The sequence below is a fragment of the Leopardus geoffroyi genome, chromosome B2, assembly GCF_018350155.1.
Source record: "Leopardus geoffroyi isolate Oge1 chromosome B2, O.geoffroyi_Oge1_pat1.0, whole genome shotgun sequence".
Classification (NCBI taxonomy): domain Eukaryota; kingdom Metazoa; phylum Chordata; class Mammalia; order Carnivora; family Felidae; genus Leopardus; species Leopardus geoffroyi.
Window position 1 is genome coordinate 37,390,451 of NC_059332.1, and position 27,947 is coordinate 37,418,397.

A 27,947-nucleotide genomic window follows, 5' to 3' on the forward strand; every position below is an offset into this window, starting at 1 on the left:
ACCAACCAAGCCGGGAGATCATGACCTGAGCTGAAGTTGGTCGCTTAACCGACTGAGCTACCCAAGTGCCCCAGTCCTTCTCTTCCAGTTGCATTCCCTTTGACACTGGCTGGGGTCCCTAGAGTAAGTCTGATTATCATCAAAGGAGGATCATCAAAGTTGGAGGATCACTTGAAGTTAGTTGCATTAGTGCAGTCACCGCCTACATAGCCTCTGCCTCTCCCATCCATCATCCTCCACAGTGCTGCCAGAATGGCCTATCTAACATAAAAAACTGACTCTGTCATGCCTGTGTTTTAGCCTGGCAATTCACCAGCCCTGATCATATTTCTCTTTGCTCATGCCTGATAACCCTGTCTTCTGATCCAACTCAACCTGGCTGGTCCACCCTGTTTCAGAGGAGCAGGGAGTAGAATGGAGAGGAACACTATGGCCAGAGCCTGGCCCTGGAGGTGTGACTCATGACTCACCGTGCAAGCACTTGGGATCCAGATCCCTGCCCAGGCTCAATACTTGTCCTGTGTTCTGACCAATAAACTTGGTGACTCCTCTGGAGGGAAAGAAGAGCTTAGACAGAGGGGCAAACCATGGTCCCAGGATGGTGGAAGTTTTATCCCATATACATTTGGTACTGTACATTTTAAAATAGATTTATCCTCTAGGCTGAGCTTTTTGTTTATTTTATTTTTTTCATTTTAGTGTGGAATCTTTTATTTATATTATTTTTTAATATAATTTATTGTCAAGCTGGCTAACATACAGTGTATATTTGTTGTTCATCCCAACAAGTGCCCTCCTCAATGCCCATCACCCATTTTCCCCTTCCCCTCTCCCCATCAACCCTCAGTTTGTTCTCTGTATTTAAGAGTCTCTTATGGTTTGCCTCCCTCCCTCTCTTTTTGTAACTATTTTTTTCCCCTTCCCTTCCCCCATGGTCTTCTGTTAGGTTTCTCAAGTTCCACATATGAGTGAAAACATATGATATGTCTTTCTTTGACTGATTTATTTCACTTAGAATAATACCTTCCAGTTCCATCCACATGGCTGCAAATGGCAGGATTTCATTCTATCTCATTGCCAAGTAGTATTCCATTGTATATATAAATCACATCTTCTTTATCCATTTGTCAGTTGATGGACATTTGGGCTCTTTCCATAATTTAGTTATTGTTGAAAGTGCTGCTGAAAACATTGGGGTACATGTGCCCCTGTGAATCAGCACTCCTGTATCCCTTGGGTAAATTCTTAGCAGTGCTATTGCTGGGTCATAGGGTAGATCTATTTTTAATTTTTGGAGGAACCTCCACACTGTTTTCCAGAGCGGCTGCACCAGTTTGCATTCCCACCAACAGTGTAAGAGGGTTCCCATTTCTCCGTATCCTTGCCATAAGCTGAGTTTTTGAAAGATAGACTTATGCCCATACCCCCGAACGTTAAGAAATGTACCATACTTAATAAGTGGGCCAATTTTTGAGGATTGAGCAAACCAGGATTATTTTGAATAAGGTGTTTTTGAGCTTTGACTTTTGAGTAAGGTCTTACAGTTTACTAGGGGGTTTATGAAGTGCAGTTATTCAAATATTGTTTTTTGTTTAAAAAATACACAAGTAATTTGGGATTGAAATTATTTCTACAATATAATTAAAATTGTATAGTTTATTATTTATCTTCACATGTCATTTTTAATATTGTATTATTGCTTTGGGGTGTTAAAGTTCTTATTTTCGACACTGAATTTAATAGTATTTCTTTTTTAAATGATTTTATTTCCAGGTATACAGCTCTATAATTTGACATCTGTGTACACTACAAAGTGATCACCACCACAAGTCTCATTACCATCCATCACCATACAGTTGACCCCCTTCACCCATTTCACCTACCTATCAACTCCCTTCCCCTTTGGTAGCCACTGGTCTGTTCTTTGTATTTATGCATTTGTTTTTGTTTTATTGCGTTTGTTCATTTGTTTTGTTTTGTTTCAGATTCCACATGTGAGTGAAATTGTATGGTATTTCTCTCTCTTAGTCTGACTTACTTTGCTAAGTATAATCCCCTCAAGGTCCATCCATGTTGTCACAAATGGAAAGATTTCATTCTTTTTTTAAGGCTGAGTAGCATTCTACTGTGTAAATATACCACACCTTCTTTATCCATTTATCTATCAATGGACATTTAGGTAGTTTCCATATCTTGGCTATTGTAAATAATGCTGCAGTGAACATAGGGGTGCATATATCTTTTTGGAATAGTGATTTCATATTTTGGGGACAAATACCCAGAAATGAAAGAGCTGGGTCATGTGGTGGCTATATTCTTAATTTTTCCATAGTGGCTTAACTGACTGAGCCACCTAAGTGCCCCTCATTTAAAGCAATTATTGATTAGAATATACCTATTGCCATTTTGTTAATTGCTTTCTGGCTATTTTTGTAATTTCTCTCTGTTCCTTTCTTCTCTTTCTCTCTTCTCTTGTGGTTTGATGACTTTATTTAGTGTTCTAAGTTTCTCATTGTTTTCTCATTTTCTTTGTATTTTGCTTTGTGGTTGCTCTGAGGTTTACGTAAAATATCCCATTTGAATAGTAGTCTTTTTAAAATTGACAGTGACTGAATTTAAAATTTTTTTTTTCAACGTTTATTTATTTTTGGGACAGAGAGAGACAGAGCATGAACGGGGGAGGGGCAGAGAGAGAGGGAGACACAGAATCGGAAACAGGCTCCAGGCTCTGAGCCATCAGCCCATAGCCTGATGCGGGGCTCGAACTCACGGACTGCGAGATCGTGACCTGGCTGAAGTCGGACGCTTAACCGACTGCGCCACCCAGGCGCCCTGTCAGTGACTGAATTTAAACACATTTCAAAACTTTACTTTTTTCTGCCCCCCTCTTGCTATTTATATTTTTGGTGACACACTTTACATCTTTTTGTTTTATACTTCCTTTAATTATTATAGTTTAGCTAATGTTACTGCTTTTGTCCTTTAACCTTCATGTTTGCTTTATATGTCAGTGACTCACTACCTTTGTTATATATTTACCTTTTCCAGTGAGATTTTTACTTCCATATGTTTTGTTATCATTAATTAGTGCCAATATTTTTCAGCATAATGAAATCCCTTTTACATTTCTTTAGGGCCAGTGTAGTGGTGATGAACTTTAGTGTTTGCTTAACTGGAAAGCTATTAATCTTTCCTTAAATTCTGAATGATAATCTTGCCACCTAGAGAATTCTTGTTTAGAAGTGTTTTTTTGTTTTTTTGTTTTTTGGTTTTTTTTTTTTTCCTTTCAGTTCTTTGAATATCTCATGCCATTTCCTTCTGGCCTGTAAAGTTTCTGCTGAAAAATCTGATTGCCTAATGGGGTTTCCTGTGTATGTAACAAGTTGTTATTTTGTAACAAGGATTATTTTAAAAAAATTTTTTTCTCTCAACGTTTTGTTTTGTTTTGTTTTGTTTTTGGGACAGAGAGAGACAGAGCATGAACGGGGGAGGGGCAGAGAGAGAGGGAGACACAGAATCGGAAACAGGCTCCAGGCTCTGAGCCATCAGCCCAGAGCCTGACGCGGGGCTCGAACTCACGGACCGTGAGATCGTGACCTGGCTGAAGTCGGACGCTTAACCGACTGTGCCACCCAGGCGCCCCTTTAAAAAAATTTTTAATGTTTATTTATTTTTGAGAGAGATAGAGACAGAGTGTGAGTGGGTGAGGAGCAGAGAGAGAGGGAGACACAGAATCTGAAGTAGGCTCCAGGCTCCGAGCTGTCAGCACAGAACCCCATGCAGGGCTTGAACTTATGAACTGTGAGATCGTGACCTGAGCCAATGTCGAAGCTTAACCAGTTGAGCCACTCAGGCACCCCTCTTTATCCTTAACTTTTATCATTAAAAAAAATTTTTTTTTTATTTAGAGAGAGAGTGCAAATGGGGGAAAGGGGCAGAGAGGCAGAGAGAGAGAGAGAGGGAGAGAGAGAGAGAGGGAGAGAAAGAATCCTAAGCAGGCTCCACACTCAGTATGGACCCTGACGTGGGGCTCAATCCCACAACTGCAAGATCATGACCTGAGCCAAAATCAAGAGTTGGATGCTCAACTGACTGAGCCACCCAGGTACCCTGGCTTTTTATCATTTTAATTATAATGTGTCTTGGTGTGGATATCTTTGGGTTCATCTTATTTGGACTTCTGTGCTTTGTGTACATGGATGTCTGATTCCTTCTTCAGACTAGGGAACTTTTTAGCCTTTATTTCTTTAAATAATTTTTTCTGGCTCTTTCTCTCTCTTCTCCTTGTGGGGTCCCTATAAGCACTTTTTCCACATGATGTTGTCCCAAAGGTCCCTCATGATAGTTTCATTTTTCTTAATTCTGTTTTCATTTTGCTGCTTTGGGTGAGTTCCACTGCTTTTCTTCCAGCTCACTGATCTGTTCTTCTACTTCATCCAGTCTGCTGTTGAACCCCTCTAGTGTATTTTTCAGTTCAGTTATAACTTCTCTTTGGTACTTTCTTTTATTTTCTCTCTTTGTTGAAGTTTTCATTGTGTTCATCCATTCTTCTCCCAAGGTTGGTGAGCATCTTTATGACTGTTACTTTCATCTTTATGACTGTTACTTTATGACTGTTTACTTTATGACTGTTGCACTCTTTATCAGGTAGATTGCTTATCTCTGTTTCATTTAGTTCTTTTTCTGAGGTTTTTTTCTTGTTCTTTTGTTTGGAACATATTCCTCTATCTCCTCATTTTGCCTAATTCTCTTGTGTTTGTTTCTACGTATCAGATTATTCATCTGCATCTCACAGTCTTAAAGGAGTGGACTTGTGCCCAGAATTTCAGTCTCCTCCTATCACCAGAGCCAGACACTCAAGGGGTGTCCCTTATGTGTGCTCTGTGTGCCCTTCTGTTGTGGCAGGGCTGTGATTGTGGCACAGTGGTGGGTAGACTTGTCACTCAGTCTGGCTGTAGGACATGGCTATGACTGCTGTGATACCATGGTGGGGGAGTTGATCTTGCCATGCCATCATCTTGACCCCAACTTTATTTTTTAAGTTTATTTATTTATTTTGAGAGAGAGAGAGAGAGAGAGAGCGTGCGCATGTGAGCAGGGGAGGGGCAGAGAGAGAGGGACAAAGAGAATTCCAAGCTCTATGGTCTCAGCACAGAGCCTGATGTGCAGCTCAATCCCACAAACTGTGAGATCCTGACCTGAGCTGAAATCAAGAGTCAGATGCTTAACCAACTGAGCCACCCAGGTGCCCTGAACCTTTTAATATGATTTCTTGTTACAGGAATGTAAAGAGGTCTATGCTTTTTTCTCTCATCAATTGCTAGACACTCTTCAAAAAGCTACACGGTTATCTTTGGACACAATGAAAAGAAGAATATTTGTTTCAAGGCAAGTTGAAAATATGCTAAATAAGTCTGGTAATGCTATCATAACATAATGCTAATATTACCTCTTATTTTGATAAATTTATATTTAAAAATATAACATTTATGAAAAGACTATATTAAAATATATGTGTAATACTGTAAGAATAGTGATCAAATGAACAGTCATGTTCCTAACATCCAGGCCAAGACAAAGAACATTCAACACCAGCATTCCCCTTATCAGTCCTTTCTCTGCTCATCCAAATGTAGTAACCACTGTTCTGAACTTCGTACTTATTATTGTCTTGGTTTTCCTTATAGTTTCCCAAGTTTGTATCCCTAATCAGAGTATTTAATTTTGCCTGTATTTATGCTGTTGTCAGTGTGATATTTTTGCGATTCATCTATGTTGATATAATTTATTTTCACTTAGGTATAGTTGGAGTATACACAATCTGTTTATTCTCCTGGTGATGGTCATTTGGGTAGTTTCCAGTTTGAAATATTCTGAATAAAGCCAATGTAAACATTTTCGTACCTGTCTCTTGCTACACTCGTTAAGAATGGAATAGTTGGGCCATGGGGTATGTGAATAGCTCATTTAACCATGCAGTGCCCAGCCTGAGAGTCCCCATGACTCCTCATCCTTGCATACAGCTGGTATTTTTCAATTAGAAAATTCTTGCCAAGAATGGGGTGTGAAATCTCATCTCACTGGGACTTATAATCATTTTCTTGGATACTGATGAGATTGAACATATTTTCATGGCTGTGAGCCATTTGTGCCTTCTTTTCCTTGAAGTTTCCTTTTTTTCTTTTGTCATGTCTTGTCTTGACTAGGCTTGGCTTCTTTCCTTCCTTCATTTCTTTCTTTTTTGCCAATTTTTTTCTATTGGATTGGACTTATTTATGGAAGTTCTCAATATATTACTTTGTTGATGATAATATAGCAGATATCTTCTCCCAGTTGTACCTGTCGTTTCATTCTCTTTATGGTATCTTCTGCTGAGTTTAAAGTATTCATGTTTATCAGTATTTTCTTGGAAACATTAAAATTCATCGATCCTTTCCTTGTGATTTTTATGTCTTTTAAAAGAAATCTTTCCTTACCTCATAACGTCTTCTAAAATTTTAGTTTTGTCTTCTATGTTTAGGGATTTAATCCACATGATACTGATTTTTGTGATTCTGTGAGGTAGGAGGCCAATGTATTTTTTTCCATAATTATAAGTTAACCAAACAAAAGTTGTTGAAAAATTAACTTTTTTCTTTGAGAGGATTAAATTACATTGCATCTATAGATCAATTTGGAGAGAATTAGCATCCTTATAATACTGAGTCTTCCATCCAGAATCATGATTACCTCTCCATTTAAGTCTTCTTTACTATTTCTTAATGAAATTGTATAATTCTCCGTGTAAAAGTCTTGCACATTTTTGTTAGATTTATTCATTGGCTAATCATGGCTGAATTTTAATTTAATCACACTTACAATCTCCCAACGTGATTGTGAACTTGACAAATTTTCCTTCTGTTTTGTTCAGTTCTTGTTTTATGTGTTTTAAGGCTATGCTGTTAGGTGCATTATATTAGTTAAATTTGCTTAAAGCACTTTATCTTTTATTTTTATTTTATTTCTTTATGCATATTAATTCTAATTCCTCTAATTCTTTTTAGTCTGTCACTAATTTTACCTTACCAGCTTTTTTGGTATATCACTTTTAGCCCTCTATTCAAACCTTGCTGTGCAATTTTTTGTTTTATTTCTTAAAAGCATCATATACCAGATTTTTAAATTCAATCTGATTATCTCTGCCTTTTAGTAGAGTTTAATTTGTTTATATTCATTGTAATTTTTTGATATAGTTACACTTATGACATTTCCTTTTGTGTCTTCTTTTTAGTGTCTGTTTTCTTTGGTTCGTTTCATTATCTGTTATTTTTGGGTTGGATCATATTTTCCTTTTATTTTCTTTACTATACTTCAGTTATTTAAGTAGTTACCCTTAAATTGAGAAAACATGTATTTTGCTCCAGGTAAAAAAAAAAAAAAAAAAGAAGTACTGTCTATGGTTTTTCAGTTTTCTAGTCTTATTTCTCACTACAAGGGCCTTGGCATGATTTACTCACTGAACAGTATCTACCTCATTATTGCTGCTTGATGTTTTAGTTTAGCCCTTTTTTGAACACGTAAAAATAATTTATTTACTGGCATATTGTAAAACACCTCCAGATTCTTGTCTATTTCTTATGTCCCACTGGTTCCTTAGTCAGGGTATATGAGGGGTAAATGCTCTTATTCTTTATTTTAAGTCTGAGAAATGCCTTTTTTGCTCTCACAATTCCATGACAGTTTAGGTGGATAAAAAGTTTTTGTTTGTCTCTCAGCATTTTGAATGTATTTCATTTTTTTCTGACTTATAATGTGGGTGATGAGAAGTCTGCACTAAGTCTAACTAAAGATTGTTTTTTATCCTTGATGTTCTTCAGTTTTCTTTCTTTGTGTGGATTTGTCTTTATTTAATCCTGCTTTGTTCTCAGAGTGCACTTTCTAGTTCAAGGTGTCTGGCATTCCTTAATCCTGGAAAATCCTCAGCAATTTCCTTTTCAGTTGTTCCTTCTGGGAAATTCCTTTCTTTCTCTTCTTACGGAACTTTAAGTAGTTGAATGTTGAATAGGTTGACCACATGATCTATTGTTCCAAACAGGATACTGTTTCAAGTGTAGGGGCACTACCCAGATGAAGTGTCAGGGCAGATTTAACCCGTAACTGTTCTGGGAACAATGGACATGCAGTCATCTCAAATCTTGGGGCTTTCAGTCTGTCCTCCCTGTCTCCGAACTACTCTGTCATATATTTTGTCTTTTTGCCTTTCTGGGCTACGTTATAAGCAAGTATCTCTCTTTCTAGTCTAAAGATCTCATCTCTCTCATCTTAAATATTTCAACTAATACTTTTTCTTATTTTCCAGGTATTGTATTATTTCTTTATTTCTAGTTTAGTAACTTATTATGTTGGGAGAAAATAACTTTTATTTATCTCTTTGAATATTATCAATTTACTTATTTTAGAGTTTGTTCTACTTCTATACATTGATTTTATCTGGAGTGTGTTTTTGTTTCAATTATTAATTCCTTTCATTCTCTTTCTTACTGTAAGACTTATTCATGCCTATTGGGATTTAGTTTATAGAACTTCACTGAATGAAAGGTGTGCGTGTGTGTGTGTGTGTGTGTGTGTGTTATGTTTCTCTCTCCCACCCTGCCTCCGTATATAGGAGTTTTACTTTTGTCTTCCATGATCCTGGGAACCTTGATATAGACCCGAGTCTTATTTGTTCATGATATCTGCCCACTGAAGAGATACGGGGGATACGGCAGGTTCTGCCAGGGAGTACACAAGTGACCTGACTTAACTGCTTCCTGGGGATGCTGTGGATTTGTTTCATCACCCCAGGCCTTTACCTTCTGGAGATGTTGTAGCTGCAGACAGTAGGTTGATGGACTATGCTTTGTTTTTGCTTTGCCTCTTTACAAGTGGAGGAGGATTACTTTAGCTTCTGGCTTTGAGTAGCAGGCCTGGCTGAGGCCCTATCTCACATGGAGTGCTTTCAGTGCCTCAGAGTCCATAGGAGCCAACCTTCCAGTGTCACTGCCTAATTCCTGACCAGACTCCTGGCCACGCTGTTTATGTGTTTCTGACCGATTTCTGATTCATGGACGTGCTAACCTTGCATTTGAGTATCTTCATGTCCTATGTATTCTAGCCATGATCGTTACATATTTGGCACAAAGAGTGGTTTTGAAGTGTGAACTTGCTATGCCACGTTGACGTATAAGTCCTATAGCATTAAGTCATTTTTTTTTAATTTTTTTTAACGTTTATTTATTTTTGAGACAGAGAGAGACAGAGCATGAACGGGGGAGGGGCAGAGAGAGAGGGAGACACAGAATCAGAAACAGGCTCCAGGCTCTGAGCCATCAGCCCAGAGCCCGACGCGGGGCTCGAACTCATGGACCGCGAGATCGTGACCTGGCTGAAGTCGGACGCTCAACCGACTGCGCCACCCAGGCGCCCCTTAAGTCATTTTTGAAAAGATACACATGAGCATGATACTGCAACCTCCTCCTTTGTCTAAAATGTCTTTTTCTTACCCTAACACATGAATGCTGGTTAGGTCAGCTTGGATCACAATCTCTTTCTCTCACACTCTGTAAATATTGTTTTATTGGCTTCTTTTGTTCCCACTTTCAGTTGAGGGTTCTGCTGTTAATCCAATTTTCTAAATAACACCCTGTTGTTTTGAGCTTATAGGATTTCTCCTGTTATTCTGGAAATTCACAAATTGTATGTTTTTGTGTAGATAATTTTTCCCATTAATCCTGTCAGGCGCACAGGACTCTTTTCAATATGATAAAACAAGTCTCTTCTGAAGATGAGAGAAGGGCTGTGCTTTAATCAACCATATGTAAGTAAGATTCATGTGCTGGATCTAGGTAGCAAAGTGTCTCTCGGCTGAGTGACCCTCCGTAAGTTACTCAGCTTCTCCCTACCTTGGTTTCTTTATCTGTAAAATGCAAATAATAATCACAAGATCTGCCTCACATAGTTAATGTGAGCATGAAATGTGTGGATTCATGGAAAGTGCTTGGAAAAGTGCCTGGCATACATTAAGCATTCAATAAACATTACTTTTCCCTAATTTTTTCTTGCCTTTTCTTTAAGTAATATCTGTCTCTGTATTTTGCACCTGAAATTTTGGAAAATTCTTTAATCTCTAGTTTGTCAAATAAGTTACTGAATGATCTAGTGTGCTGTTCACTGCCTCTGTTACTTCAGCTGTTTGTTTATACTTTATAAAACTCCTTCTTGTTCTCAGATTGTGCTCTTTTAAATACAGTTTACACTTGTTTTATTTTTGCATCTTGGATTTCAGAACGGGATTATGAATTAGAGGTCTTTTTCCCTTTGTTTGCTTGCTTTGGTTCGAAGAGTTCCTTCTAATAATATGTAATGTTGGGTCTTCACATTGAACTGTGGAAGCTTTGTGTTACTTATGATTTCCGCCCCTCCCCCCCATCTTTATAAAGGAAGGTGTAGTTTTTCAGTAATGACAGCATTTCCTGCTGTGGAGAGCAATGCGACATTTATTATAATTTTGTCTAGGGTGGGGACAGAGGTCAAGGCGGAGGGAGATCACCAATTTATAGCTGTGATGTGTGTTCTTCATTACTTGCACTTGTGTGTCTGTATGTCTGTACTTCTGCCTGAGCATGAGTTTGTTGTTTACAAAAGCAGTTTTTGGAAGGCTTTGACCAGAAACCTCCTGTGTAATCTTGCAAAAAAGTGTATATATGAAAGTATAGGAAGGTATATGCTTTTTGTTGGTGATCTTGTCTGGCATCTGTTACAAGGCTGGGAACAGGCAGTGCTTTTAGTAAACGTTATTAAATGGTTATTACTGAGAGAGAGAGTAACATTAAAATACTAGAAAATGTATAGGAGACTAATATTTTACTTCAAATAACATTAACGTGTTTTCTTAGTTCTCTGAAATTTATGGTTTCATTATAAATAACCTTCTGCATGTAATTTGGTATTTTGAAAATGGTCTTTATTTTTAGGATTGAAAATGGTAGCATAATCAAGCTATTTATGAAACTTTAGGTTAAGTTTTATAAGTTCAATGTGTATCTTATTATAGCCAATATGGACGAAGGCGATCAGAAGATGTTATTTCCTTCATAAAAACTGAAGTGCATCTTGCGATTCCGAATGTGGTAAGTATAATTAATATTCAAGTTAATATAAGGATATTCTGGTAACTTTTAAAGAAATATAGGACTACCACTGAACTTTCATTTAGAATAACCTCTCGGTTCTACATATTTTTTAAATGTTTATTTATTTATATTTGAGAGAGAGAGAGGGCGAGCGAGGGAGGGACAGAGAGAGAGGGAGAGAGAGAATTCTAAGCAGGCTTTGCGCTGACACAGGGTTCGATCTCACGGACTGTGAGATGATGACCTGAGACGAAATCAAGAGTCAGAGGCTTAACTGACTGAGCCACCCAGGCACCCCCTATGTATTTTTTGGTTTTACCCGAATATTTAACAAAAATCAGAATGTGATTTTTATCCATTATAAAATAATTACTCTGCGCAGTTCATGGTGTATTGAAGGATGGTGTAAGAGATGAGTTAAGCATCTCTGTTCAGCCATCAGTTAGCAAGTACTTGAAAAGCATTCTTGCTTTTTCTTTCTTCAAGCATTAAATTATCTAAATAGTCCATCTCAGAAGTCCACATCCCGACAGCAAACACACAGCTGTAAGGTAACCCAAAATGGCAGGATAGAAAGAAAGAGCCTATGCCCTGAGCACCTGGACCCTGTGCCGTCTCCCGACACTTATTTTTACCACCGTCTCATGTCTCAGCTGCCAACTGGCATCTGGAACTCCGAGTCACACAGGATGATTGAGGTGCATTCTGTGATGAGCCATAGGATAAGGCCAGGCAGGAACGATCTGTGACTCATCTGTTGCCATCTACATCTACACAGCTTGGCCTCCTGGAGGACAGCTTCTTTGCCTGTTTGGCACATCTCAAAGAACTGAGCTCAGAACCTTGGCAGTATAGCTTCTTCAATCGTTTTGCTTCATTGGTATCCAACACACAGTCCACCATTTTTGGCCACATCCAGCCGCCCTCATGGGGAAAGTGTGACAAGTACTATGCCTAACCTTTTAGCCTGCAGGAAATGATAGAATGGTAAAACTTCAGGATAGAGAAAGTCCACAGTCTACCCTCCTCTAATATCCCTCTCCTCAGAGCAGCCTTCCACTGGGCCAGCTGAGGCTGTCCCACCCAGTGGGGGATGGGCTGGTGAGAAACAGAGGGATGGACGGCATGTGCTGCCAGTACCAGGAATTCATTTATTCTCTCCATAGGTAATGGTTCCTAGTTTGGATGACATTCAACAAGCCATTAACCGTATGATCCAGCTAACCCTGGAAGTCAGCAGAGGAGTGGCTCACTGGGGGCAACAGCCGACCCGTCAAGTTAAACCTGTCGTCACCAGTCCCAGCCGTACTACTGACCTGATGCATTTAAACACAACAAAACCAGCAAAGAAGGAAGAGAGTAAGAGTATTAAAGCACATCTCCAATGAATAGAATCTTAGAATTATAACAACTAGTAAATCATCTTTATGATTGTTCCTGGGTATGACAGCATGTAGATTTTAAAAATTATAATTCCAGTGCAGTTAACATACAGTATTACATTAGTTTCAGGTGTACAGTATAGTGATTCCACAATTCCATATATCACCCAGTGTTCATCAAGGTAAGTGTACTCTTAATCCCCTTCACCTATTTCACCCAGCCCTTAACCCACCTCCTCTCTGGTAACCATCTGTTTGTTCTTTATAGTTAAGAGTCTGTTCCTTGGTTTGTCTCTTTTTTTTCTGTTTGTTTGCTTTGTTTCCTAAATTCCACATATGAATGAAATCATATTTTATTTGTCTTTTTCTGACTGGCTTGTTTCACTTAGCATTATACTCTCTAGATCCATCCATTGCAAATGACAAGATCCCATTCTTGTTTGTGGCTGTCATTTTTATCATGTTTATTTGTAAATTTTGCTTTAAAAGTAAAAAAATGAGTGTTCTCCATCTTCCATCATAAACATAACATACAGACATTTCCATCTATGTTTGGACATAGGGAACAAAGATTTTTATCATTGTTCCACTATCGTAATCTTAGATTCAGGGGAAAATTACAACTAGGCTTAGTACGAATTCTACTTTCAGCATTGTAGTTGGACCAATGAATTTAGTTTGCCAAAACATGGTGCTTAGAAGTTCTGGGTCGTATGTTCCTTGTACCTGAAGTACATATAAGCTATTCCCTTAAATAATCATGGGTGTGATATGGCACTGACCCAAAGTTCCGTGGACATTTTTGGACACTTTCTTCTGTAGAAAGCCAAACTATTTTTGATAAGTAAAAATTGCATATATTTAAGGTATACAGTGTGATTTTTTTGATATATGTGTACATTGTGAAATGATTACCACAATCAAAACAATTAATATGTCCATCACCTCCTACAGTTACCATTTTTTTTTATGTGTATGTGTATGGTAAGAAGATTTGAAATTTACTCTCTTAGCAAATTTTGAGTATACATTAGTATTATCTGTGGGCACCATGCCATGCTGTACATTAAATTTTGCTTGTTTTCACATGTGCTGATGAAGTTGCCAATCTACTTTCATTAACCTAGGTCAGCTGAGGAAATTCATTTCGTTCTTTGAAAGTGTTCTGCTTTGACCTGCTACTGGGAACTACAGGGAAGGAATTGTGGTCTAAAGGAAAAAGATTAGGCCACTGTCCTGGCCATATCCCTGCTGGATTCCATTACATGGCTCATAAACACAGCCCTGCCAGATGTCCTGATTACGATGAGACCTGTATTTTCCAGATCATAAGCAATAGACTCACCTGTGATCATCCCCCATGGCTTCCCCACAAAGGGCTTTTGTAGATTTGGAGGAAAGCTGAAGCCAGACTAGATTCAAACTGTCCAGCTTCTTATTTTCTGAGAACCTTTTTTAACATGGGCAATTAGCATTCTTGCCTTTACAACTAGGTTTGTGTTTAGTACTCCGTTAAAAAAAATTCAACAATATATTGTTTAGAGATAACAATGTTGGTTTCTCTTCAAAGAAAATTCAGGATCCCGGTTACCTCTGGGAGTAAGGAAGGAATATGTAATTTAAAAATTTTTTTTTCAACGTTTATTTATTTTTGGGACAGAGAGAGACAGAGCATGAACGGGGGAGGGGCAGAGAGAGAGGGAGACACAGAATCGGAAACAGGCTCCAGGCTCTGAGCCATCAGCCCAGAGCCCGACGCGGGGCTCGAACTCACGGACCGCGAGATCGTGACCTGACTGAAGTCGGACGCTTAACCGACTGCGCCACCCAGGCGCCCCAGGAATATGTAATTTTAGAGGACCTAGAGAGGACAACTGATATATTGTCACCATTCTCTCCTTAACCTAGGTGCTGAGAACATTGAAATAATTTTTCTTCTTATTTAATATATGTTTTATATATGTCACGTTCTTCTTTAACTACTGTCTTATATGCTTCTATATATATGATATATTTTAGTCACCCATACACATCCTTTTATCACACTAGGAATATGAAAGATTTTATGCTAATGATGTCTGTGGAAAAATTTAGAAGCATTTATTCCCATTTAAACTGAAGAATAAACAAGGAAGCCTGCTATCATTACTTTCATTCAATATTTTATTGGAGCAATCAGATGATAAAAAGAGATAATTGGAAAGGAAGACTAAGATTGTCCTTATCTAAAGATCATCCAACAAATCTAGAAATAACTATTAGAACTAATAGGTTCAGTAATGTTTTTGTGTAAGAGACCAACATACAAAAGTGTTTCTACAATGGCTAATAATTCAACTAGAATGTAATAGCATTATATGCCAATTATATCTCAATAAAGCTGGACAGAATGTAATAGAAAAAAAATAGTTTTTCAATAGCCACAAAACCATAAGGTACTTAATAAATAAATGTAAAAAATATTTGCACAGCATTTTTGAAGAAAATAATTATTATTGAATAGCATAATGGAAGATAGGAATAAACCTACAACCTGAAGAACTCAATTTTTTAATTTGCAAACTCAGTACAATTCCAATGAAATCACAACAGAACTTTTTCTATAATTTGTCAAATTAATTTTAATTACTTTTGCAAAATTATGTGGAAGTGCAAAAAGCCAAAAATAGGGGCGCCTGGGTGGCTCAGTCGGTTAAGCGTCCGACTTCAGCCAGGTCACGATCTCGCGGTCCGTGAGTTCGAGCCCCGCGTCGGGCTCTGTGCTGACAGCTCAGAGCCTGGAGCCTGTTTCAGATTCTGTGTCTCCCTCTCTCTCTCACCCTCCCCTGTTCATGCTCTGTCTCTCTCTGCCTCAAAAATAAATAAAACGTTAAAAAAAAAAATTTAAAAAAAAAAAGCCAAAAATAGCTCTAAATATTTATGAAGAAAAACAGGGTAGGGGTCCTGTCCTGCCACATAGAAAGAAGTATTATTAAGCCAGACTAATTAAGACAATTTCTTAATGGTGCAAGGATAGATAATAGATTAATGAAATGGGACAGAGGGTGCAGGAACACTCATATGTATGAAAATTAGATATATAACACAGGTAGACTTACAAATCAGGGGGGAAAGAATGTGCTATTTATTTAATAAATGATACTAGGAACTTTTATCCATATGGAAAAACTTAAATTACATCACAAAAGTGTCTCAAGGGGTGCCTGGGGAGCTCAGTTGGTTAAGTGTCCAATTCTTTTTTTTTTTTTTTTAATTTTTTTTCAACGTTTATTTATTTTTGGGACAGAGAGAGACAGAGGATGAACGGGGGAGGGGCAGAGAGAGAGGGAGACACAGAATCGGAAACAGGCTCCAGGCTCTGAGCCATCAGCCCAGAGCCTGACGCGGGGCTCGAACTCCCAGACCGCGAGATCGTGACCTGGCTGAAGTCGGACGCTTAACCGACTGCGCCACCCAGGTGCCCCAAGTGTCCAATTCTTGATTTCAGCTCAAGTCATGATCTCATGGTTCATGGGGTAGAGGCCCATGTTGGGCTCTGTGCTGGCAGTGGGAAGCCTGCTTGGGATTCTCTCTCTTTCTCTCTGTGTCTCTCTCTGCCCTTCCCTCACCCATGCTTGCTCTCTCTCTCTCTCTCAAAATAAACAAACAATAAACAATAAAAGTATCTTAAATTCATATCCATTATTCTATATTCTATAACACTGTTAAAAAATATACGTATTCTATTACACTGTTGGAGTCAAACATAACACCATATATTTATGATATTAGGGTAGGGAAAAATTCTCGAGACCCACAAAGCTCAAACCACAGAAGAAAATATGTTTAAATTTGACTTCTTTATATTTAAAAACATTCTTTAAAGGATCCTTACTTTTAATGACAATGCTGGAACCCTTACCCAAATGTTAGCAAATTGAATTCAGAAACATATAAAAAGGAGGCTATATTATAACCAAAAGAGGTTTATCCCAGAAATACAAGATTTGTAAAAAATACATCCTGTTAATAGAATAAAAGACAAAATCACATGATTACCTCAGTAGACACAGAGAAAGAATTTGTCAAAATCCACCTCTTTCATGTTAAACTTAAAAGTGTGGGGATAGAATTGAACTTCTTCAAGCTGATAAAGGGCAGCTGTGAAAAACTTAGAGCCAACATCATACTTAATGGTGAAAGACTAAATTATTCCCCCCTAAGATCAGGAGCAAGTTAAGAAAGCTGGCTTTCCCTACATCTATTCAACATTATACTGGAGATTCAATCCCATGGATTTAATAAGAAATTAAAGATATACAGATTAGAAAGGAAGAAACAAAACTGACTTTATTTAACATATAACATTATCTTGTATGTAAAAACATCCTCAGGAATACATGCACATACAAAACTGTTAGAATTAATAAATGAGTTCAGCAAGTATGCAGGATATAAGATCAACATACAAAGCTCAATTGTATTTCTAACTACTTGGAATGAACAATCTGAAAATGAAATTAAGAAGACAATTTCATTCATAATACTATCGTAGAGAATAAATTGAACCGAAGAAGTGTAGGGGCCTGTACATCGGAAGCTACAAAACATTGCTGAAAGGTAACACCATGTTTATGGATTGGAGGAAGACTCAGTACTGCTAAGATAGCCATTCTCCCAAATTAATCTATAGATTTGGTGGACTTTCTATCAAAATTTAGAAAGCTGTTTTGCAGAAATTGAGTTGATCCTAAAATTTGAATAGGAAATAGGGAAATGCGAGGAACTATAATAGCCAAAATTAGTTTGAAAAAGGATAATAGAGCTGGAATACTTGGTTTCAAAACATACTACAGAGTTATAATAATCAAAGCAGTGCAGTATTGGCCTAAAGATAGGCATGTAGATCAGTGGGACAGACTAGGCAATCCAGAAATAAACTTTAGAGTCAGCTGACTTTCTGAAAGGATATGAAGTAAAAAAATGGGGCAAGTGATTGTCTCTTCAACACACAGTTCTGGAACAATTAGATATACATATACAAAAAAAAAAAAAATGAAGTTGGACTCGTAAGCCATGCAAACGAATTAACTCAAAGTCAATTATACAAGGACTAAAGCTATAAAAATTTCTTTAGAAAGAAATTTAAAAATTTTAAGAAATTAGTGATTTGGGGTTATATAAAAATTTCTCAGGTATGACAGCAAAAACATGATCATGACAAGGAGAATGGACAAACTGGACTTCAGTCAAAGTAAAAATGGTTGCTCTTCAAAAGACACCATTCAAAACATTAAAAAGGGAAGCCATATATTTGGAGAAAATATTTGCAATGCATACATCTGGCATAAAGTACTTGTATTCAGAATATATAAAAAACTCAAACTGAATAATAAGACTATCTCCCTCCCCAAATGGTCAGAAGATTAGTTCAACAAAGAAGATGCATGAATGGCTAAAAAACACAAGAAAAGATGCTCAACTCCGTTAGTATTAGGGAAATACACATTAAAACTATGATGATATACCACAGCACACCTATTAGAATGGATATAAATTTTTAATAATCTTCAATACCTGTTGTTGATAAAGAGCCTGAAACTTTAAGGCATCGCTGGTGGGAATGTATATAAAGGTACAGCCACTTTGGAACCAGTTTGGCACGTCCTTAAAAAGTTGAACATACCTGTACCATTTGGCTCAGGAATTCCACCCCTAGGAATTTATCCAAGACAAATGAAATCATATGTCTGTGTAAAGATGTGAATGTTTATGCTGCATTATTTGTTAATAGCTTCAAATTGCTAGCAAACCAGATGTCTAAAAACTGATCAACGGATAAACAAAATGAGGTATATCTACACAGTGGGATGCTTCTGTGCGATAAAACGAAACAACTACCAGGACATGCAACATTAGTTACTTAGTTAATTCAGCCAAATACCGTGTACTTTCTTTTGCTTTAATTTTGATTAAAATTAAAACAAAAGAGCAAATGAGTGACGTGGTCTTAGAGGGGACTGGCAAATTCACCAGGGATGCCCTTTTCAGAGATGCTTCTCAGCTTCAGCTAATTATTGCCATGCAGGAACGTGGACCCTGTACTACCAGATTAAATCTTTAAAAAAAAATTTTAACGTTTATTCATTTTTGAGAGAGAGAGACTGAGCATGAGTGGGGTAGGGAGCATGAGCGGGGTAGGGGCAGACACAAACACACACACACACACGCACGCACGCACGCAGACATGCACACACAGAATCCACAGCAGGCTTCAGGCTCTGAGATGTCAGCATAGAGCCCAATGTGGGGCTTGAACCCACAAATTGTGAGATCATGACCTGAGCTGAAGTCAGATGCTCAACTGACCAAGCCCCCCAGGCGCCCCCCAGATTAAACCTTTTTAATTTTTTTTTGCATATATTTATTTTTGAGAGACAGAGACAGCATGAGCAGGGGAGGGGCAGAGAGGGAGACACAGAATCAGAAGCAGGCTCCAGGCTCTGAGCTGTCAGCACAGAGCCTGATGCAGGGCTCGAACCCATGAACCGTGAGATCATGACCTGAGCCAGAGTCGGACGCTTAACCGACTGAGACACTCAGGCACCCGAAGATTAAACCTTTTTAAAAGAGAAGTTGAAAATCAGGAATTGCACATGAAATATCATGATTTTTAATTGTTCACAACTGTTTTGAAAAAGTAAGGCATTGTTTGGACCAAATAAAAATATTTGTATAGTCTCTGTCTGATGGGGAATACTTGACAATTTTGATCAAGGCAGTGACATGATCAGATTTTGGCAAGAGATGTTTATGGTAGTGGCTAATAGTGATTGCATGATCTCTATATACCGGATGCTGAGCTGAGGACAAACATAAATTGTCTCATTTAATCCTCACAAGTATTTCCATGAAGACTGAAAAGATTGCAGCTGCTCTGGAAAAGTGTGGAGGTTCCTCAAAAAATTAAAAATAGATCTACCCTATGACCCCGCAATAGCACTGCTAGGAATTTACCCAAGGGATACAGGAGTGCTGATGCATAGGGACACTTGTACCCCAGTGTTTATAGCAGCACTTTTAACAATGGCCAAATTATGGAAAGAGCTTAAATGTCCATCAACTGATGAATGGATAAAGAAATTATGGTTTATATACACAACGGAATACTACTTGGCAATGAGAAAGAATGCAATATGGCCTTTTGTAGCAACGTGGATGGAACTGGAGAGTGTTATGCTAAGTGAAATAAGTCATACAGAGACAGGTACCATATGTTTTCACTCTTATGTGGATCCTGAGACACTTAACAGAAGACCATGGGGGAGGGGAAGGAGAAAAAAAGGGAGCGAGGCAAACCATAAGAGACTCTTAAAAACTGAGAATAAACTGAAGGTTGAAGGGGGGGGGTGGGAGGGAGGGGAAAGTGGGTGATGGGCATTGAGGAGGACACCTGTTGGGATGAGCACAGGATGTTGTATGGAAACCAATTTGACAATAAATTTCATATTAAAAAAAAACTGGCCAAAGGTTATATGGGTAATAAGTATGGTGCATCTCTTTTAACCACCATACTGTTCTATAGAGCAACAATTTTAGCTCTTTTGACCTTTCTTTCCTTGAAGGACTTATGCGGCGGTGGGGTGGGGATGTTTAATCAGTGTCTTTAAGTTCTGTTCTCTGAAAGCAATTTTCCCACATTAAAGAAATCTAGGCCTCAAAATCTGACACAGTGGTTTAGGCAAGCCATAGGAGACTCATAAATACAGAGAACAAACTGAGGGCTGCTGGAGGGGTGTTGGATGGGGGGATGGGTTTAATGGGTGATGGGCTTTAAGGAGGGCACTGTTCGGGATGAGGACTGGGTGGTGTTATATGCAAGTGATGAATCACGGGAATCTACTCCTGAAGCCAAGACTACACTTTATGTCAACTAACTTGAATTTAAATAATAATAATAAAAAAAAAGAAAATCCAGCTTGAAAGAAGTCTGTAAATATTAAAATTGATAATATTTGAAGTTGCATATAGAAGTTATCTCTCTATAAAACCATCTGTTTTCAGAGCCTGTGGAAGAAGTAATTACTGCAAGAAAGCTGAAGAATTTTTATCCAGGGGTAGCGGAGCACAAGGATATTTCCAAATTGGTCCTCCTCCTTTCTTCCTCTGTGAATTCTCTACGGAAGGTGGCTCATGAGGCCTTGCAGGACTTTCAAAAGTACAAGACGCTCTGGACAGAGGACCGAGACGTGAAAGTGAAGGTGTATTTTGGCTACTTGTGATGCAGTTTGGGTTTGAATTGTTTATAGCTAACGTGTGTGAGAGAAGCAGGAAAGTATCAGAATGATGACAGGAACTCATGAGCAGAGGTCAAGAACCTGAAAAGGCCAAGCATCTAACATAGTGGATTTTGTGCCGTACTCACAGTGACACTCTGAGGCAACTGAGGGTAACGAGGCTCAGGCAGGTTTCGTTTAATTTGTGTAAACAGTTGGGTACCAGTTATGTTCCAGACATTCAGAGGCTGGGTATTCAAGGGCGTGTCACGCTTACATAGATTCAACTGTATTTTTGGTTAGAGACTTAAGGACACATGAATAACTCAGTTACTTATTCATGGTAGACTATGAAATTCCCTCACTTGGCCTCATCTCCTCACCTTCTGGTACTACCAGTTCATCCCTCTCTTTACTGAGCTACTGGCCTGACATGCAAGTGGAAAAATATATAAGGAAAAAACAAAGAAAGAAAAAGAAAAAAAAAAGAGAAAAAGCAGTGTGAAATTTATACTGTCCAAAAGTTAAAGAAAACATTGTTTCCTGCTTCCTTACTACAGGAGTTTTTGGCTAACAACCCCTCTCTGACTGAAATCAGATCAGAAATTCTACACTTTGCTACTTTTGAACAGGAGATTGATGAGTTGAAGCCTATTATTGTTGTAGGAGCACTTGAACTGCATACAGGTATTTTTAAAATGTGATGTAAAGTGTCCGTATTTTCATATGAAATGTTACGTTATGTAGAAAGCAGTTACTAAGCTACCTTTCATATACATATATGGTATACATATATACATGCATATACGTTATATATAATATGTATGTTATATAATATATTATTATATATTCTTTATACATAATATACAAGGGTGGCTTAATACAATCAATACACTGCCCAAGTCCTCAATTGGCAAACAACTAAACTACACTTGAAACACTTTTTGGGGTTACTATGAGGAGGGAGTTGTATACATGAGATAGGAAGGAGTCAGACAGTTTGATGTTTCCTGAGAAGCTAATCCACTTGGGATTAGAATATCACAGGATGATGAGACAGCCATTCAATATCTGAAATACAAAGCCCAAGCTAATTTTACTGACTACAAGACTAAAGGAGAGCTGTGCTGCTCAGGCACAGTGTTCTCCACAGAGCACACTGCCCCGTCTCATATAGGGTGTCTGGGCGGCATGGAGCTCAAGCACTATGGGTGTAGGTAGGTTAACATCACCTGTAGAAGGATGCTTACTCAGGTGAGACTGTTGTTGATGGGTTGGTGCTCAGAGGTGGGCTTATTGAATATGTTCTTTTTGATTGGTTGACATTCAGAAGGGAGGGGCTGGTGCTGATTGGTTGGCAAAAGCATGGGAATTGAGGTCTGTTGGTCTGCGGTTTGGGTTTAAAACTGGGTTGTGGTGGCTCCTTATTGCCATGGTTACAGAGATACAATCAATCTTGCTTGAAGTTTGTGAGAAGATTTTATTCTCAGGAGATATTCGAATGACCTATTTTACAACAACTATCCATTGTAAGTAGATTTGCAGGTCTATCCTTAAGGAGTAAGTGTAACTGACTCTCAAATTTGACTATCAAGGTTACCTGACCTCTTTAACTGCCATCTCTTCTGCTGATGATAATGACAGTGCCCGCCTCATGAACTACTTTATATGAGACACTTGACATAGTACTTGACAAGTAGTTGAGTTCAATAAATATTAAGTGCTATTATTATATCTATCAAGAAGGTATTTAATTTGGGGAAGAATCACAAGCACTTGGAAGGGATATTCAGTTAGAAACCAGAAACTATACCTCAGGGGCAGTCATTCCAAGAACTGTAGACTTTTGGAAAATTAATTTGCCTATTATTATTACTATCATTTAAACTTCCCATTTGTTTTCTCATAGTGGTTAGTGCTGTGATTCCTCATACACAAATCAACTCTAGCCCAGTGTGAGAGTTGGCTGGTGGCTTGATTTTTGAGAAAGGAAACTGAAAAATGGAATAGGTGGCAACAGTTCTGAAGAAAGGGGAAGGAGGGCTGAATGCTTGGGGCCTGAGGAAAAGGAGAAGAGAGGTCCATGAGGTGCAGACCTCATGAGATAAGATCTCACAGCGTCAACCCACAGGTTGACTGTGCGTCTCTTTTCAGGCTGCTGTCTCCTCAGCTCCCTAGTCCTCTCAGTCTGTTGGGAATTGCAGGGGAAGCGATCATGTTTCAAGCATGGCAGGGCTGGGGGTTTGAGAGATACCAAGAGAGGAAAAGAGGAATGTGTGAGGATTGTTAAGATAGAGTTGACTTTAGAACTGCTTTGTTTTCAAGGAACAGAAACCTCTCTGAGCTTTTTTATGAGAAAACCGTATATCCCAGAATCCAAGAGGCAACTGGGCCTTAGGTATGAACCAGAACCGGGGACAGTACAGGAAGCTGAGGAAATCCACTCTCTCTGCCTCTCATTTCTTCTTCCCTCTGTGCATGACTTTTTCTGCTTCCCAGACCACATGGTTCCCCCTCAAGTCTCATTCCAAACAAGAAAAGGATTCTGAATGTCAGATAAAAGGTCAGGATTGACTGGGACAATCAGGCCCAGGTACAAGGTCAGGTTATACACATTCTCTAATATGTGGATGAGGTAGGGAGTGGAATAATGGGAAAACGAGGACAAGTTTGGCAGACAAAAGAATATATTACACTCCACTTTGTGGGGTTACCTAGAACAATATGGAGGACTGAATGAGGGCTGCTAACGGGATGACCAGAAACAGAGCAAAGTTCACCTTGGGCAGTGCTAGAACTAATTTCGAAAATTCTTCTCCATAGACTCTAGTGTCCTTCTCATGTACAGCTTAACATACTCTATAGGGAGAGGAATTTCATCTTCAAAATGTAGTAACTTTATAGCACATTTAATTTAGACTACATTTCAAGTGTTCAGTAACCACATGTCTCTAGTGATCATCAAATAAGGCAGTACAGTGATGGATGCTCAGATTAGACATGAAGTAAATAGTTTCAGTATGTCAGTTGTATTCTGATCATTTTTCCTCTTCCCCAGGGCCAATGAAATTGGCCTTATCAATTGAGGCTAAAGCATGGAAGATGTTACTCTGTCGATATTTGAATGAAGAATACAAAAAGAAAATGTCAGACATGATAGCATTCATCAATGAATACTTGAAAAAGTTATCTAGACCTATCCGTGATTTAGATGATGTCAGATTTGCAATGGAAGCCTTAGCATGTATCCGTGATAATGAAATTCAAATGGACATGACTTTGGGACCAATTGAAGTAAGAAATATTGCATTTTTTTTCTTTCTTGAGATGCTTTTCAAAAAAAGAGAGAGGGGTACTTGAGGGGCTCAGTTGGTTAAGTGTCTGACTTCAGCTCAGGTCATGATCTTGTGGCTTGTGAGTTCGAGACTTGTATCAGACTCTGTGCTGACAGCTCAAAGCATGGAGCCTGCTTTGGATTCTGTGTCTCCCTCTCTCTGCCCCTCCCCTGCTCGCACTCTGTCTCCCTATCTGTCTCAAAAATAAATAAACATTTAAAAAATTATTAAAAAATTTAAAAAGACACAAACACACACACATGAAAATTGATCCTGTTAACATACTTCATCTATTTTATGGCATAGTCTGCCTCTTTCTCCTTTCTGGTTTGATGTCGTTGGAGGGATTTTGACAATTATCAACAGTGAACAGTATACAAAGGAATATTGATATTTAATAATGCTGAATTGGTCTAGACAGTGTTCAGTTTTTTGTGGTAACACCAACATTTTACAGAAATGAATGGTTTTGTGCTTTCATGTCAGTCCTGACATGGTAGCCAAGTTCCCCAAATATCTTTAGCTTTCTTTAGAAACCACTTACAGGTCTCACTCCTGATCAATGGCATACTCAGGGCAGCATGGTGGGAGCAGTACACTTAGGCTCAATAGTAAACTGTTGGAACTAAGATCAGAAATATTTTTAGGGTAGAGTACTGTATTAGTTTCCTACTGCAGCTATAACAAATTACCATAAACTTAATGGCTTAAAACAACATAAATGTATTATTTTATAGTTCTACAGATCCTAAGTCTGAAAATGGATTTTATGGGGCTAAAATCAAGATGTCAGCAGAGCTGTATTCTTTCTGGAGGCTCTTAGGGAGGGGGGATTCCATTCCTTGCCTTTTCTAGCTCCTAGAGGCCACCTCTATTCCTTGGCTCACAGCCCCTTCCAGCAGTGGTGTCACTCCTGCCCCTGCTTCAGCTTCACATCTCTGATTCTACTCTCTGGCCTCCCTCTTTCCCTTATATGGACCTTTGTGATTACATGGGGCCCACCCAGTTTATCCAGGACAATCTGCCCATCTCAAGTTTTTTAAACATAATCACATCTGCAAATTTCCTTTTGCCGTGTAAAGTAACATAGTCATAGGTTGTGGAGATTAGGATGCAGACGACATGGGAGAGGCCATTATTTTGTGTACTACAAGTATTTTATGACTCATATTTAAATTCCTGGCTCATACTGATAATAAAAATCAGAGTCTTAGTCTATTTTATGACTCTTTTAAAAAAAATTCTCTAAATTAAATCTAAATTTAAATTTAAATTCAAATTCTGTAAGGAACATTCTCCCTTATTCCCCCAAATACCTGCGGGATTGGCATTCTCACTGCCTCTGTTTGGTAAGCCAGTGCTCATAGTCGAGTATTGCCTTCTAAAAACCATTTAGTGTTCATACTCTCTGGTAGCTAATGCACTTCATATCTTTAATACCTCTTTAAATCTTAGTGTTTGGGAATTTTTGATGCCTGACCATCCATTCCTCAAGATTGAACAAATTATCATATCATTTTTTCTTGACTACAGAAACTTTATTCTTCAGCATAAATTCTTTTAGTAAATCCATTTGCCAGTCCATTCCTCTGGTCATTCAAGTCTCTCTTCTTCAGAATATCTCCCATATCATTGTTTCATTCTATTTTTTACATAGCCAGCCCTTATTTGAATAGAGTAATGAGAAGATATTTTGCATGGTGTTGCACAAGATCAAGGAGGAGAGAGAGGCAGAAAATGATTCTAGGGACATTTTCTAGGATAGTATTTCCTAGAAATACTAGGATCTGCCCACATCTCCATCAGAATCACTTAGGTGCTTATTAAATGCAGATTTCAGGACCGAGGATCTACAGTAAATATCTGGTATCAGTTAGAATCTAGAGGCACTTTTTATACATGTTTAATTTAGGAACCACTCTTCTGGAATGTACTGTCTTCTTCTAAGAATGGGGAGAATAGGAATGTGTTTTTGAAGGAATCTAAATCATTTGTCAATTGCTTTCCTTGTGATGTTTCTGAACTCTACTCCCACTCTCCAGGAAGCCTATGCTATTTTAAACAGATTTGAAGTTGAAGTAACCAAAGAAGAATCAGAAGCAGTTGACACCTTGAGATATTCTTTCAACAGATTGCAGAGCAAAGCTGTAAGTATAAATTTAATTCTTATTTTTTTTAGAAGTCCCTATCTCTAGAAAATTTTTTTTCATACATTTTAAAGCTTAAATATATATATTTTAAGAGCTTTATTGATATATAATTTACATACCATAAAATTTACTATTTCAAAGTATATGAAAAGTGATTTTTAGTATATTCATAGAGTCACATAACCACCATTATTATCTACTTTTAGGACACATTCATATTCCCAAGAGAAACCCCATACTCACTAGCAACCACTTTTTCTTCCTCTTACCCCAGTCACTGGCAACCACGAATTTACTTTTTTGTCTCTATGGATTTGTCTTTTCTGGACATTAATATAGATGGAATCATACAATATGCAGCCTTTTGTGACTGGCTTCTTTCATTTAGCATAATGTTTTGAAGTTTATCCATGTTGTCCTATGTACCATGACTTTATTTCCCTAGTGTCTAATGATGTTGAGCATCATATACTTATTGGCCATTCATCCATCTTGTCTGGAGAAATGTGAACTTAAATACTTTGCTATTTATTTATTTATTTATTTATTTATTTATTTATGTTTATTTATTTTTGAGAAAGAGAGAGCGAGAATGAGCTGGGGAGGGGCAGAGAGAGGGGAGGATAGAGGGTCTGAAGCAGGCTCTGCAGTTACAGCAGCGAGCCAGATGCGGGGCTCGAACTCATGAACCGTGAAATCATGACCTGAGCCGAAGTCAGACACTCAACTGACTGAGCCACCCAGGCACCCCAATACTTTGCTTTTTTAAAAAAAATGAGTTGTCTTTTTATTTTTGAGTTGTAAGAGTTCTTTATATATTTTGGATATAAGTCCTATATCAAAGGATTTGCAAATATTTTCTATCATTCTGTGGGTTGAATTTTCAATTTCATTTTCTTTTTTTTCTTTATATTTTTCAAGTTTTTGCTTGAATTCCAGCTAGTTAAGGCATAATGTAATATTAGATATAGGTGTACAATGTAGTGAGCCAGTACTTCCCATTGAACACCCAGTGCTCATCACAACAAGTGCACTCCTTAATCTCCGTCACCTGTTTAACCCATCCCCCACCAACCTCCCCTCTGGTAACCATCAATTTGTTTTCTGTCTTTAAGAGTCTGTTTCTTGGTTTGCCTCTGTCTGTCTGTCTTTCTGTCTGTCTCTCACTCTCTCTGTCTCTCTCAATCTCTGTCTTCCCCTTTGCTCATTTGTTTTGTTTCTTAAATTCCACATATGGGTGAAATCATATGGTGTGTGTCTTTCTTTGACTGACTTATTTCAGCCCCATCCATGTTGTCAGGGAAATGCAAATCAAAACTACAATGAGATAGCACCTAACGCCTGTCAGACTGGCTAAAATTAACAACACAAGAAACAACAGGTGTTGGCAAGGATGTGGAGAAAGGGGAACCCTCTTGCACTGTTGGTGAGAATGCAAACTTGTGTAGCCACTGTGGAAGACAGTATGGAGGTTCCTCAAAAAAGTTAAAAATGGAACTACTCTATGATTCAGCATTTGCACTATTAGATATTTACCCAAAGGACTAATTCAAAGGGATACATGCACCCCAATATTTATAGCAGCATTATCTACAATAGCTAAATTATGGAAATAGCCCAAGTGTCCATCAACTGATGAATGGATAAAGAAGATATCTTTTCAGTATCTTGACAG

General features: G+C 38.1%; 1 protein-coding gene across 5 annotated transcripts in view; it reads left to right on the forward strand.

Moving 5' to 3' along the window:
• The window catches only part of DNAH8 (dynein axonemal heavy chain 8), a 334,161-nt gene that overhangs the window by 92,038 nt on the left and 214,176 nt on the right, over positions 1-27,947 (forward strand). For all 5 annotated transcript variants that reach the window (XM_045498070.1, XM_045498067.1, XM_045498069.1 and 2 more), the window contains exons 25-31: positions 5,282-5,388; positions 11,072-11,147; positions 12,317-12,509; positions 20,576-20,772; positions 21,348-21,474; positions 23,846-24,081; positions 26,165-26,269. In XM_045498070.1, coding sequence (XP_045354026.1) covers positions 5,282-5,388; positions 11,072-11,147; positions 12,317-12,509; positions 20,576-20,772; positions 21,348-21,474; positions 23,846-24,081; positions 26,165-26,269 — 1,041 coding nt within the window. The remainder of the gene's footprint in view (positions 1-5,281; positions 5,389-11,071; positions 11,148-12,316; positions 12,510-20,575; positions 20,773-21,347; positions 21,475-23,845; positions 24,082-26,164; positions 26,270-27,947) is intronic.